This window comes from Hypomesus transpacificus, chromosome 7, assembly GCF_021917145.1.
Source record: "Hypomesus transpacificus isolate Combined female chromosome 7, fHypTra1, whole genome shotgun sequence".
Taxonomy (NCBI): Eukaryota; Metazoa; Chordata; class Actinopteri; order Osmeriformes; family Osmeridae; genus Hypomesus; species Hypomesus transpacificus.
This window is the reverse complement of record NC_061066.1, coordinates 6,209,571-6,223,323: the sequence shown is the minus strand read 5'-3', so window position 1 is coordinate 6,223,323 and position 13,753 is coordinate 6,209,571. Positions and strand designations below refer to the sequence as shown.

Genomic DNA, 13,753 nt, shown 5'->3' with positions numbered 1-13,753 from the left:
GAAGAGGGGAGGGAGCAAAAAGGAGCTTGATAAGTGGGTACTGGTACTGCTGAAGAGAAAGCAGGTCTTTTCTGGTGTCCTCCAGAAAACGAAGGGTCTCTAACTCAGCTTTGATCTGAAGACTTAACTCTTGAACCGTTTTTTGATTTGTTGAGAAAGTATTTCGAGTATTTTAAATACAGAATTACTCCACTCTAAAGTATTTTGTTACAAATTACATTTGATTTTTTATCAGCCCTATCAAATACAAATTACAAAATACTCAAGTCTTGAAATGTGTATTTCAAATACAAGTAATTGAAATACTGCCCTTCTCTGGTTATACCCCTGGCAGGTACTACCAAGCCAGGCAGTTTTCAGGTTAGAGGCCAGTCTAAAAGCAGCATTGCCATCACCCATTGGCAGTCCGTAGGATTGATTGGATGAAGATTGGGCCAATGTATTTACCATACATGTGAATGGTGTTTCTGCCTATGCAAATTAGGACATATTCAATAAGTGTGGCGCTCATGTGCATGTTCAATCTAATTTCAAAAGAAACTTGTAATACAAAAAAAGTTACTTTTCATGTATACTTTTACGATGTAAAGTTTTATTGTGGTAGGAGTAAAGGAAAATATAATGCCTATTTGGGTGTATTTTGGGCATATTCGATTAGTGTATAGCTCATTTGCATATTAAAATTCATTTTCAAAGAAACCTGTAATACAAAAAATGTTACTTTTCATGGGTATTTTTATTGTGGAAAGTTTCATTTTGATAGGAGTAAAGGAATAAAATAGCCCCATTGGGGTGTGATATTGCCTGGCCTTATTGGCACACATCTTGGATTGATGAGAATTAAACATATTTCCACAACTAGGATTTCTTAGGACTTTTAGTATGTTGTTCTGGACCTCATAGAAATGATCTATGCTGAAAAATATTATTTTACAATTAGTCTGTCGTAAAACGCTACTCTGCCTGGACTATAGCGCAAGAGCAAAACTTTTTTTGCCCTTCATCTGAACGCAGAATAGCTTTTTGAGCTTTATGTAAAATAAACATTGCCGTTTTCCAATTGGTAAAACCTTGTCTAATGAAGGTGATGTCTTCATAATTTCTGGCTCCAAATTGTCGACAAGGGAAGCAGAAACATGCTAGCTTGGCTGAGTACTCTAACCAAGTTCGAGAGCGATACCAACTTGGGTTGAATGCCCGAGGACCTTGGCTGAAAATGCACATGGGGTACGTTCGCAGAACCGGCTGCATTGGAGTGCTGTCATTCAAACCATGCTCGCCTTCACCCAGTTTAACTTTGCGTTTAACACTGATGTGCATACACTGCTTTCTAGAGGCAGGATGTCGTCACTTTGCCGTAACACAATCGAAATGCATGGTGAGAGATGTCGTTTATGGTTAATGCACGCTGTAAAGCAGCGTAGACTTATTTCACATTTGGCCCGCGGGCCTTGAGTTTGACACCTGTGCCTTACCCCTTACTTTCGAGGGCCAAGGGCTAGGGATAAGGGGGAGTATTAGGATTCGGCCTAAGCCTTCCTTGTTAGTACTGAAAAAGAAATACAATTGAGAAAAAAAAACTAATAAAAACTGAATGTAAAGAGTTCCAGAGGAGGAAGTTCTCTTTATTGTTGATATTGTTTGGCTTTACACTTGTAACCTAGACCCTACTGGCTCTTAACTAAGAACCAGCGGTAACTAGAACGGTATTTCCCACGATGATGTGTTCAATTAAATGAATAGGGGAGGAGGCGGCCTACAAAAAGAATGCACTTTCTTTACGGTACAGTTGGTGCTCCCTCGAGCCACTAGCACAACAAGCTGCACCAAGGCTGCGAACTCATCACAATGCCTGTTACAAAATGTCAAATCAAACTAATATAATTAAATCAACCCAAAAGGGGGGGCACTCTCACTGCAAAGAAACGAAATGACAGAATAAGGCCCGTCCAACAAAATAAGTCACACTCAAAACACTTGGAGGTGGTTTCACATAAAAAGGCACACAACGGCAAACCGAAAGCCCTGAACTGCTGTCCTATAGTAGGCTATTAGGCTGGGGAACGGCAAATGTTTTAAATCGTTGTTTCTTTTAGTAAAAGTCTACGGTGGGGAAAAACAGTGACTACTAATGATCCCTGAAAGTAACAGACATCTTATTAGCCACTTGTGTATCATAACATACTGGTTTTACATGACATTACACTGGTGCAATTAATACCTGTACGCCTGTGCTGAGGTCAGACTGCAGACGGAAACCATGCATTTCTAGCACAGGACACTACAACGACAATAATGCATAATCAATACAAAGCAGTATAAACTTTTCTAATTTAATCCCACAATTTACACTGTTTAATTCACCTTACATTTACCGTCTTAAAATCTCAGTTAAAATGGTTACGTGGTAACGCTTGTCCTTACCCGCTTCCAATTAATCACCACCGGCCAGCTCTGATTGAAAACAACACTAACTGTGGCATGCCATCTACCTGTATTTAATTGAAATTAAGGTGGTCATGTGACAAAACCAGGTGAACCAAATGGCTCCCTGGTTTATCCCCCTCCCACCTGTCACACACTATTAAAAGTAACTAAAGTCATTGTTGAGAACAGTTAAATTATTTTGTGGTTTTGTAAAGAACAAAACATGAAAAGGGGAGGAGTGTGGAATCTTGTTATTTGCTGTGTTATGCGAATTCAGCATAGATGCAATCTACTGTTAGGATGAGGTAATACCAGAACCGGAAGTGGGCTGGTTAGCTGTGTGTGCTACCTGAAAGGTACCTTAGAAAAAGCCAGTAAAGCAATTAAATGTGTAACAGAGTCATTCTTTTATTAAATATCAGTCAAGATATTACAATAAATAGGCCTACAGTATTTTCGCTCAAAATTAACACCTTAGCCCATCCCCCCTCTGTTCTGAAGAAGCGCTGTCTGAAGCGGCATCGTTTGCACACACACACGACTCACACACACACCGAGAGAAAAGCCGCTTCTTCTCAGACAAATCCCAAATAAGAAAACATTGGTGAATGCCAGAATCTTCGTGAAAACTGCATAAGTGGAATTTGAGAACAAATTAGTTCTTAAAAAAATTTGGTGAATGAGGCCCAATGTTTTATTATTTGGGATTTGTTCTTAGGTGAGAAAAGAATTTACGCACACCCAAGAGCACTCTTACATACAATTGAGAACTGACATGTTTGCGCAAAATAAGTAGTTTACCGTTTTCGTCCATTCTCATTAAAAATTATTTTTCTCCTTTATAATTGTGCAACTATTCATTTTCATTATTTTACACATAATTATGTTTGTTTGTTTTAATAAATACACACTACTTACACTTCTGCTCATTTGTAAAGCACTTTGAACTTTGTATGAATTGTGCTAGGCCTATATAAATAAACTAGCCTTGCTTTGCTTTCAATTCACATCAATTATGTTAATGGAACACCTTGCCATGCAATAATAAGTGACTTATCACGGTATTTATAGGCCCAAATTAGGCTTATTCTGCACACTAGGACTACACCACAAAATGGCAAATTTATTGCTGCTGCAAAATGTTGCAGATCGTGCCCTGAGGAGGGAACGCATATCATGGTCATATTCCGTGACCATACCAATTTATTTGCAGAGTGACGAGTAGGCCTACCTGCTGGGACTCTTTAGGCTTCCGAGAGCAGTCTTCATAGATATTTGTGTAACAGTCAACTGTCTTCTAGGCTATATTTTGAAATTCAGATTGAAGTTACAGCGTTCACTGCATGAGTAATTGCATTCTATGAATCGGTTTTATTTACTGCTCTGTATCCACCGCTGACACTATTAAATGTGTCGTTTGTCGCTAACTTCTTGCAGCTGTACCTCCACTTCAGAATTTAAGTTTTTCTGTCTTTTGTCGAGGCCTGCACCATCTTTACCACGTCTTTTTGAAATTTCTCTGAGTGTGCACACGGCATAGGCACTGGCGGTCAAAGGATTCTGTTCGTCTTGTTGGTCACGGCAACCCCGCCCCTGACGCAAGCGGTTCTTAATACGGACCAATCACAGCCAAGGGGTATCCGTAAAATGACAGACGGATAGTCAAGAAAATCAGGAGGTGCACGTAGAGCTCTCCGAGGGGCTCAGAGGGGGCACGGAGAGGGCGTTCCTCGTCGGAGAGGGCGTTCCTCGTCGGAGAGGGCGTTCCCTGTGTCCGTCTCCGTAAAAATGGAGAAGTATAAATCGGCCTTTAGGAACTTCAAGAACAAATATAAGAAATAACTTAGGAAGATATTGGTGAATGAGGCCCATTGACACTACTATGTTGGTTCTCTCAAAGTGAGAAACTTCAAATTGAGTAACATCTGTAGATACTTGTGGGTACATGTGCAAGTAAAAAAATTTTTACATTCAAATAAATATAATGTAAAGTTGAAGAATGGGTCTAATACAGCTTTTCTACTTTTATTGAAATGATTTTACACAATGTTACAGCATGTGGCATTCAGTTTTCCACAACTTAGAAAAGAGTTGCATTATTCTATGACATTAAGGGCATCTCTCCTCATGGTTCAACCAGAGAGGGTGCTGAAACAAAACAATCTTCGAAAGACATGTCCCCCCCATCCAATTTGTAGGAAATACAAAAACAACAAAAACTGCCCGCAAACTAAGTTGTGGCCTGAACAGCCTTTTAAAATAAAGCCTTATTAACTTCCCCATCTCAGACCTTTAGGTACCTCACATCCATCTTTCTTACTACAGTTCCTAGTCAACGGGCTTCCATAGATTGTGCACTGGAGGGCTCCGCCAATGCTACCTTCCCACCCAACCACAGCACCCCCTCCCTAGCCGTCCTGTTGGTGACCTTTGACCAGCAGCAGGGTCTGAGGAGCTCCGCTGTGACCTCTTGGACAGTTTGGGCACAGTTGGCACCGCAGCATCCAAGGTGATGCCTTGTCATGAGAACTGGATCTGCTGCACGCCAGGAATCTGCTGAGTCAGACCAACATGTGAAAACACAGCAGGGTGAGATCACTACTGCATCATGTCCGTGGAAATACAATCACATGCAAGTTCATTAACACTGACTGGTCTGAGTAATACAGAGGAGGTAAAGAACACATGCGTTTGGCTTATTCATCGTCAAGAAAGGAGAGAAGAAAACAAAGGACTGAGGAGATGGCTAACAAGTGAAGCTCTTCGTCCACTCTGAATTGTATGCTGACAATTGCTGTTAAGCTCATGCTCGATCAACTAACTTCCAAGCAACAAGTTGTGGTTTCATAATTTTAACACTGCGATAATGCTTCTCAAATGTTGGCTGATGTTAGCATAAACAGTGCAACACAGATCTGTGTGGGATACGTATAAAAGGTATGTATTTTAGGATTCAATTACTTCAAGATTTAGCATAACCCCCAAAAAATGTACGGATGCATTGGGAGTATCCTGTGTGTTCATGTCAGTTGTTGTGTTTTAGTTTAATGGTACCTCCACTCACATCCTCCGGTATTGGGACAACAAGCATTAAAACAATATGGGGGCAGATCAGTATAAACATGCTTGGAGGAGTCAGGTCAGTACCATATATTTTTGAAAATAAGCCGCATTTTCTATAAACTTAAGCTTAATATTATTAGCTTAGGGATTATAAGGGATTAGGGATTATAAGCTTAGTGTTTGTACATTTGAGTATAAACCGCGCTGGAATATATGCCGCGCTCGCCATCCACTCAAAACATAACGTTAGCCTACTACTCTTTAGCCGGCTCGCAAGCCCAAACAAGTGTGTGCGGCGTGCCTGTTGTTTTGTTTCCGGTCTAGCTAGATCCGGTGTGGTGTTGTAGTTTTTCTAACGTCAATAGTTGTTGCAACAGCACGTGAAAAAACTACAAAGTTTGCTCGGCCAAAAAGAACGTTAAGCTCGCGATAAAAAAATGTACGCCTTTAAAATGGGTTTGTGTTAACGCTGTTAACGCGTTTAACTGACAGCACTAGAGTTAACTAATATTTACCTTTAGACGGGCGAGTTCTAAATATTAATGACGGTCCCCAAAGCATGTTATTTTTCCAAAACGGTAGCGAGCTAGCTTTAGTTAGCTTCTGGGCCACACCTGCAAAAACTAATTTCAGGGAGGTGGCTTTACCGGCTACGCATATATACAACGTTATACTGGGACATCAGCATTCGAACGATCACATATGTGCGACGCTATTCCTTAACGAGTTCAATAGCATTTACAAAAAAAGTGCTTCTACTGTTGTTTTGTCATAAAAACTTCTAAATATAGTTTCCTCAAGGATCACAATGACTCTTGCTTAGACTGTTGCTCTTGTTGGTTAGTGGTAGCTGATTTAAACTGTTGTATTATATTTAATCCTATTTTTATTGCTTTCCTACAGGTACACTTGCACTTAGAGATTCATGCTGTGTAATTGTAATTTGCTTAACTACATGCTCTTATGGTTTCTTCCCTTTAGCACTTATTTTTGGTTGTTCACAATGTGTACTTCTGTTTTGGCTACCTGCAATGCTTTGGGGCTATCTTGTTGTTATTATCAGTGACCTATGCACTTTGTAAAGCTCTCTCTTGGAAGTCGCTTTGGATAAAAGCGTCTACTAAATGAATAAATGTAAATGTAAATATAAACCGCACCACAAGAAAAATATTAAATCGAGTTATAAACCGCGGTTATATTTCTGAAAAATACGGTAGTGTTTTGAGGAGCCATTTTTGAATTAATGGGACCAGTGTTGTTGGGGCTTACCTGTTGATATGAGGTGGTATACACCATGACGTTTTGTTGCTGTCCATCCGCCGTTATGATGCCCGCAGGCAGCGTGTTCGCTGAACGACAGAAAACAAGATTTTCTCCAACAGAATCCCAAAGACCACAATATTTGGTGTGATAAGCAAGGATAGCGGGAAAACCTATGCAGTATCTGTGTCTGAGAAATATAAAGATTTGGGAACACGTTCTGAGCGAACTGTCGCCCATCCACTTACTGAAGCTGTCGTCTGCTAGCTCCTCCCCCAGGCCTTCTCCAACAGACACACCTGGCATGCCCTTCTCCCCCTTCATCGCCTAGGAGACAGCAGGAAGTTGTCAGTTAGCTCCAGTGCAGAAAACACCAGTGCATGGTGTGCCTCCTCACTCAGGCTCACCTCTCTGAACTTCTGCAGGTAGAGTTTGAGTGGCTCCACATACATGTCGAAGCCTAGAGTGGACATGGCGAACAGGATGTCCTCTCCATTGATGGTCTTCCTCTTCTCCTGGTGGCAGCGCTCGCTGGCCTCGGAGGTAATGAAGCTGATGAACTCGCTGACGCACTCCTGCACACACTCCTTCGCGTCCTTCGCTATCTGTAACAAGTACACACACGCACACACCAAAGACCATCAGAGGAAAGAACGGTGATGAAACGATTCAAATATGTCTGGTGGCAACGCCTCAACTTCTGCTCTGTCTAACACAGTTTACCTTTCCTGTCTGTGGAACAGCATTCTTCATGATGCGGGCAACATTAGCAATAGGTAGATAGATGTCCTGCTCCCGGAAGTTCTCTTTGATACTACCATCATCATGGTCATTCAAGCCCTCCTCTCCATCATCTTCACCAGACATATAGGAATGCAAACATAATATTAAAGTATGTTTATCTTTTGGGAACATGACTGAGGCCACTTCCTTTAAAGCCACAGATATTCAAAAGCATCTCAGCTAGAACAAAGTCGAACAAAAACAATCCTTGGAAACTCACCATCTGGGGACTGCAAGACGTAATGACTTCCAGCCATGTACTCTCCACTGATGCCCAGCTGAGAGGCGTCCGTCGTAGAGCCGTCTCCGTCCATGTCACAAGCTAGCTAGCTACTACAAGAACATATTCAGAAAGAGTTGTTAGTGAGCTAGGCTAGCTACAGTAGCTAGATCTAGCTGCGACAGGCGAGGAACTTGGTACTGTAGACTAAGTACAGTAGGACCCTATGGGAAATTATTGATAAATAACAGTTCGACATGAGAAATTGTGAAAAAAAGGCACCAATAAGATAGGTTAGCTGTTTCGGAGGTGCTAGAATTCAACAATGATGGATTGATAGCGTGAAAAGATCGTTTATGAATATATCTCAAGTCACTGCATTGCATTTCACGCGCGTCAACAAAGGTATCGTTAGCTAAAATAAGCTAAGCTAGCATTTCAGAGCACAACACAAACATACCACCACAGTCAATACTGGCGAGCTAGTCAGCAAAGCCTGCTAACTGGCAAACCAGCCATTAATGATATTGTGTAACGTTACCTGTTGCAGATAATCAATACTTTCTAGTAAGCTATCCATTGCAAAAGTTCGTATTGCAAGCAGTCTGACAACTTGCGCTAAGAACTGCCTTGGCATTGTTGCTATACGATTCTGGCCTGTTCACGCAGAGCAGGACAAGGCTCGGCCTAAAGTGTAATTAATATTTTAGCGATAATTCGCCCACCACCTACTTCCTGCCATTCACTGCTCATTCACACAGAATACAAATACAAATCTGTCAGAGACGGACATTTCCATTCGAGCTAACGAGAAATTGGTTAGCAATCATTGGCCGGAGCCCGACACAAACCTGCAATGAAGCCCTGGTTGGTTACCTTCTCAAAACGGCCGTTTGGTTGGACAGAAAATGGCTGCGAAAGAACCAGTCCTCGGCCGTCCTCAGGATATAAACCGACTGCTGCAGCGTACCTTCCCACCGCTAGAAGGCTGTTATGCTAAGTATACAACCGCCCCTGGTACAAGTCAATACAAATTAAATGCAAAGCTGCTCCCTTTGGGTGGGTTTCTCATATATTCATTGGAATTCAGAATTCAATGTGACAATATAGGTTATTAATTGAATGTTGTGTTACAAAAAAAAGAGAAAACAGCTGTTCTAGATCAAACCTATATTGAGCCTGTGGTCTATCATAGTCTACCTCACACTCAAAGTAGCCAAATCTAGACCAGTCAAAGCAGCAGCAACATTTTATGGACGAGGCTATCAGAGTACGCTTTTTTTCTGGCCAAAATCTTTGTAAGAATACAACTTCAGGTTTTACCGTATGCGTGTTTGTGAATTTCACTAATCATTTGCGTACTGTCTCATATCCCTGGTCCAAGATCAGACTCAAGGTGAGACATGGAGCAAAATAGTCCTTCCTCAGAGTTTGAATATAACCTGCTAGTCATTGGAGGAGGATCCGGGGTTCTGTCTATAGCTAAGGTTTGTCATGACATAAACAACACATTACTCTACTTCATGGCAGTTTATTTAACTGCTCACTCTCACAGTATATCTGTTTTAAACTGCTTTTCCCCCAATACCAGTGTATATTCCTCTAAACCTCTTAAATTATTGCATTTGTTTGACTTACTGCATTGCCATGGCCATCTCTACTTTAACAATCCCCAAACATTTTAACTTCCTGTTAAACTGTGTCACTAACTGTGTCACTAACTGTGACAGTCTCTAGACTGACCCGTGTAATTACTGTTAATTGGTCCAATGCTTAGGCCTACATACCACGAGCCAACTAATAATAATTGTGAATGATTTCTCTCGTTAACTGCTAAGAAAGTGAAAATAAGATGGAGAACGCAGATTGGTAAGATCAGAGACTTCAGATAGGTATTTTTCCCTGTATCTCTCTTTGTACTGAAAGGTAGTTTTGTTTTCCTCCCAGGTGGCCGCTGGCTTTGGGAAGGAGGTGTTGGTCCTTTCTTTTGTGGCTCCTTCACTTAAGGGCCCCAAATGGGGTGAGCGTTTCATCTTTTCATCTTTCTTGCCTCTCCCCTCTCACCCCCCTTCTATCCTCCTCGATTCTCTCTCTTCCCCTTCCCTCCTCCCCACTCCCTCATTCTTCCTTCTCCTTCAGGTCTTTGGGGTTCCAGTGGCAGTGTGGGCAGGGTTTCCAGGAAACTGCTGCACCAGGCCTACCTTCTGGAGAAAGCCCCCCAAGACTCCCAGAAGTATGGTTGGAAGGTTAAGGAACAAGGTGTCCCATTCAGTGTCTCTTACTTACATAGGGATGTGGTGATGATAGTAAAATTAGCATGTTTGCACATACTAGGCATGCTAAGGCTACGTGTACTAATGTTTATATATATAAATATTTTTTATATTTATATTTTGTTTATTCAGAAAACGCTTTAAAGCAAAGTGACAAAAACTGCATTAGGGAAGTGCAGCAGAAAATGACGAGCTATAAGTGCACATTTCTAACAGTGTTACAGCTGTGGATACTGTACCTCTGTATACCCCACAGATGCACTACTTCCCATACAGAGCCTCGATGACTTGCCATTAGATGTTTTAAATGTTCTCTCTAATTTTAGTGATGTGTTGGGTGTGTGTTGTTGCTATGTAGTGTTGCACAAATGGGCTTAACTGATGGAGGCGGTACTGGGTTAGGTGGAGTCTGGGTGCTGAGAGCTCCAACAGGATCTGAGGGAGAGTGGTGTTTCCTTCCTGAATGCCCGGGAGAGATAGTAAGGCAGGTGGGTGTCTGTGAGTTCGGATTGGGGTGGGGGAATAAGGCTGAATAAGGTTCATGGTGTGAACAACTCCTGGGTGTTGTCCTGTCAGGCGACCAACGTCAATGGAAGAAAAACAATGCACACGGCAGAGACTGATCATCTCCACAGGATGCAGACCTTGCTACCTGAATATACCTGGAGAAAGAGAATGCTGCATCACGAGGTACACGCTCACAAACACAATCCCACACTGTTTATCCTGTCTTTCTCTGTGTTCTTCTCTCTCTCCCTATCTCACCTCAACCTGTGTCACCTCATCCTTTCCCCACCCCTCTCCCCCCTCTCATCGTCAGTGATGACCTGGGGTCTCATTTATAAAACTGCGCAGGATTCTTACTAAAAGTGTACGTACGCCCAAAAGCCTAAAATGGCGTACGCCCCCCCATAAATCTGATTTATACAACCGTGCTTACGCACACCTGTAAGCAATGTTCCCTTTATAAATCACAGACTACCCACAAGTGTGCGTACGTGAATCTCCATTCTAAAACTGGTTGTTCCCATCCTTGATTGTGATTGGCTATATCGCATTCCATGCCGTTGTAAAATCCATTATAAGTAAGTAAGTAAGACTTTATTTATATAGCACATTTCATACAGGAATTGCAGCTCAAGGTGCTTTACATAAAATCAACAAAAACAATAATACAAGTGATAAAAGTAATAGATCTCAAACATATAACAAACCAGACTAGCCGCACTCTATCTGCGGTCTCTCGAATCAATCTTGGATCCGAGCTGCCTCGTGCAGTTTCCACACATATAACAACCCAGACAAGCCGCACTCTATCTGCGGTCTCTTGAATCCGTCTTGGATCCGAGCTGCCTCGTGCAGTTTCCAAACATATAACAAATCAGACAAGCTGCACTCTATCAAATATTTATCAAATATTTGTAGTAACAGTTTTAGAATAGCAATAAGCCCCGCGAGTCCGTGGTTTACGCTGATTTTAGAACAGGTAAGGGGAGTTGTTAGGCACGACGCGAAGCCTCTTGGGGCTTATTGCTTAATTTTAGCCCGCCCTGAACACGCCCAGTTTAACCATAAATGGTAAATGCAGAGAACCTCATGAATGCTAATCCAATATATTAATAACCCTGGCATGCGATTGTTCTTTACGGTGAATCATGGCGCATGACAGCTTCTCAGAAACTGTTAGCCTATTGGCGGAGGCCCGAAAACCACATTATTTGGTGGCCGTTCGATCACCAATAAAAAAAAACAGTGCGAGTGGCGTCAACTGTGTCAGTGATACCGCAAGTCGAGATACAATTTGAAAACAAGTGTTTCGTTATGAACACAGGGCTGCCAACTTTTCCAAAAACCTTGGCGTGAGATTTGGTAGCCCCCGGGGCGAGCTTTTGCGAGCTTCACTCCCCCCAAAGGCGAGTTTACACGGCTGCATAGCCGCGGGAACATATTTTATCAGGGGGGTGCTGGCTTAATGTTGCGGGGCGGCAGGGAGGAATGGGAGTAAAAATTGGCCCTGGACTGTGATCCAGACCGGCCCACCAGAACTGGCCCTATACGCCACCACAGCTGCCCTGCTAATGCAAGCATAGTCTGTGTTCAATGTGATGCGAGTTAGGGAGTTCAATTCTTAAAGCGAGCGCGCATAGCGCTCAAGCCGAAAATTATTTGGCCTTTATTTGAGCGCAAAATAGTTGAGCCTCATGTAAAATAAACAGACGTTTTTCAATTGGTAAAACCATGTCTAGTGAAGGTGATTTCTTTGTCTCTTAATTTTTCAGCCCCACCATACGTTTCTTACCCTGGTTTTCCATAGTTATTCTTCTCCCGGTGCTCCCGATTGCCAGTCCGCTACTGCGGATTTTTAAGTCGTATCATTTTAAATTCTCGTGATGTCAGGGGGGGCTGCAGCACCCTCAGCACCCCTAGTTCCCGCGGCCATGCACGGCTGTTTGCGCGTCAATGTTGCTTCACTCGGTTAACCTGCGCGTCGTCCGTTAATGTTTACAACGTTAGCTTGGCTACTTGTTTGGCGTTGCCTTTTCAGCGTGAGATATACAAGGTGTGGCGTGAGAGCGTGAGAAATGGGTGAAATGCGTGTGTCACATGGCGAAACCGTGAGAGTTGGCAGCTCTGTGAACAGTAGTCTATTGAAGTCTGGACTGATAACGAGGACGTATAGGTGGTGGGCCGAAGCCTCGTATCTGTTCAACTTTATAATTTAAATTGGGACTAGCTGGAATTTTCAAGTTGAGTTAATTATACAATTTCTAACGAGAAATCAGTTGTTGCCAGCAAAATTAGTTGCACATTTTGTCAAAACCATCGTACACACGCAAACACAGTTGCCTACTAAATCAGTCCAACCAATAACACAATGTAATACTGGCGTAAGAACATTATTAACCAATCAGATGGAGTCACATTGACACCCGTTTCACCCATTACTCAGCTCATAGCTAATATTGACATATTTCACTGCTGCCTGCTGCAGTCTGACTACAGTACGGTCATCTGCGTCGCCAATTCCAAAATGTGCGTAGGCCTACGGGAGGGTCAGAGTTTGTGTGGAGGTCCGCACATTCTCCCGTCAAGTTAGTTTTTTATAAATCACAACCTTTGCGTGGAAAGTGGCAGGAAGAGCTGGGGTCTCATTTATAAAGCTTGCATATGCACAAAACGGGGCTGAAAATGTGTGTATGCAAGCTTTATAAATGAGACCCCAGCTCTTCCTGCCACACTCTCCAGGACGGACCCCGATGGTCGGTGGGTCTGACGCAGGCATGGAATTTTCAGGTTTTCTGTCCAGCTTGGGCTTCCAAGTCATTAGGTGCGTTCGACATGGACTGCGGCTGCATGAAACGACCGGCGAGAGTGGCTGCTTGCAGTCGGGGAGGAGTTGAAAACGGCTCTGTGAAGTCGGACATTTCAGCTTCTCGTGGTTTGCTGCGTTGACGTCAGTCAAGGCCGATTAAGCGCTGTTTGCTTACTTTACTCTACTATAATTAAACGTAGTCTTTCCGTTAGTAAAGAGGCGGAGTAAAACCCTTTCTTCCATACATTTTTTATTAAATTCAACAGTTTGGTCCGGATTTGAGCATTGGCAAAACTGAAGGTGTCCGAATATTACAAAACACACATCAAAGTTGTCGTGTGTGAGTCTGGCCAATCATGAAATAGCTGTGTCCTCACTTGAACCCGTGTAGTTGCTCTTGAGAAAATGGTCCGG

The 13,753-nt window shown here is 42.6% G+C and overlaps 1 protein-coding gene across 6 annotated transcripts; it reads right to left on the bottom strand.

Annotated features, from left to right (window-relative positions):
- Positions 1 to 4,438: 4,438 nt before the first annotated feature.
- nfyba (nuclear transcription factor Y, beta a) lies at positions 4,439 to 8,718 on the bottom strand. Of its 6 annotated transcripts, none has more exons than XM_047023087.1 (7): positions 8,630 to 8,718; positions 7,754 to 7,866; positions 7,474 to 7,604; positions 7,158 to 7,355; positions 6,999 to 7,077; positions 6,760 to 6,839; positions 4,439 to 4,983 (listed from the first exon to the last, which is right to left on the bottom strand). In XM_047023087.1, the coding sequence occupies exons 2-7, from the start codon at positions 7,845 to 7,847 to the stop codon at positions 4,948 to 4,950; spliced, it is 618 nt and encodes a 205-aa protein (XP_046879043.1). In that variant the 5' UTR covers positions 7,848 to 7,866; positions 8,630 to 8,718; the 3' UTR covers positions 4,439 to 4,947. The 6 variants fall into 6 exon arrangements, with proteins under 6 accessions (XP_046879043.1, XP_046879048.1, XP_046879042.1 ...); XM_047023092.1 differs by having other exon boundaries at positions 4,439 to 4,980; XM_047023086.1 differs by having other exon boundaries at positions 8,605 to 8,688.
- Positions 8,719 to 13,753: the final 5,035 nt, after the last annotated feature.

Coding starts and splice junctions, on each gene's coding strand:
- nfyba (XM_047023087.1), bottom strand. CDS start 7,847: ATGGACGGAGACGGCTCTACGACGGACGCCTCTCAGCTGGGCATCAGT. Junction 7,078..7,157: donor ACCTGCAGAAGTTCAGAGAG/GTGAGCCTGAGT, acceptor GCTGTCTCCTAG/GCGATGAAGGGGGAGAAGGG. Junction 6,840..6,998: donor GCTAGCAGACGACAGCTTCA/GTAAGTGGATGG, acceptor TCTGTCGTTCAG/CGAACACGCTGCCTGCGGGC.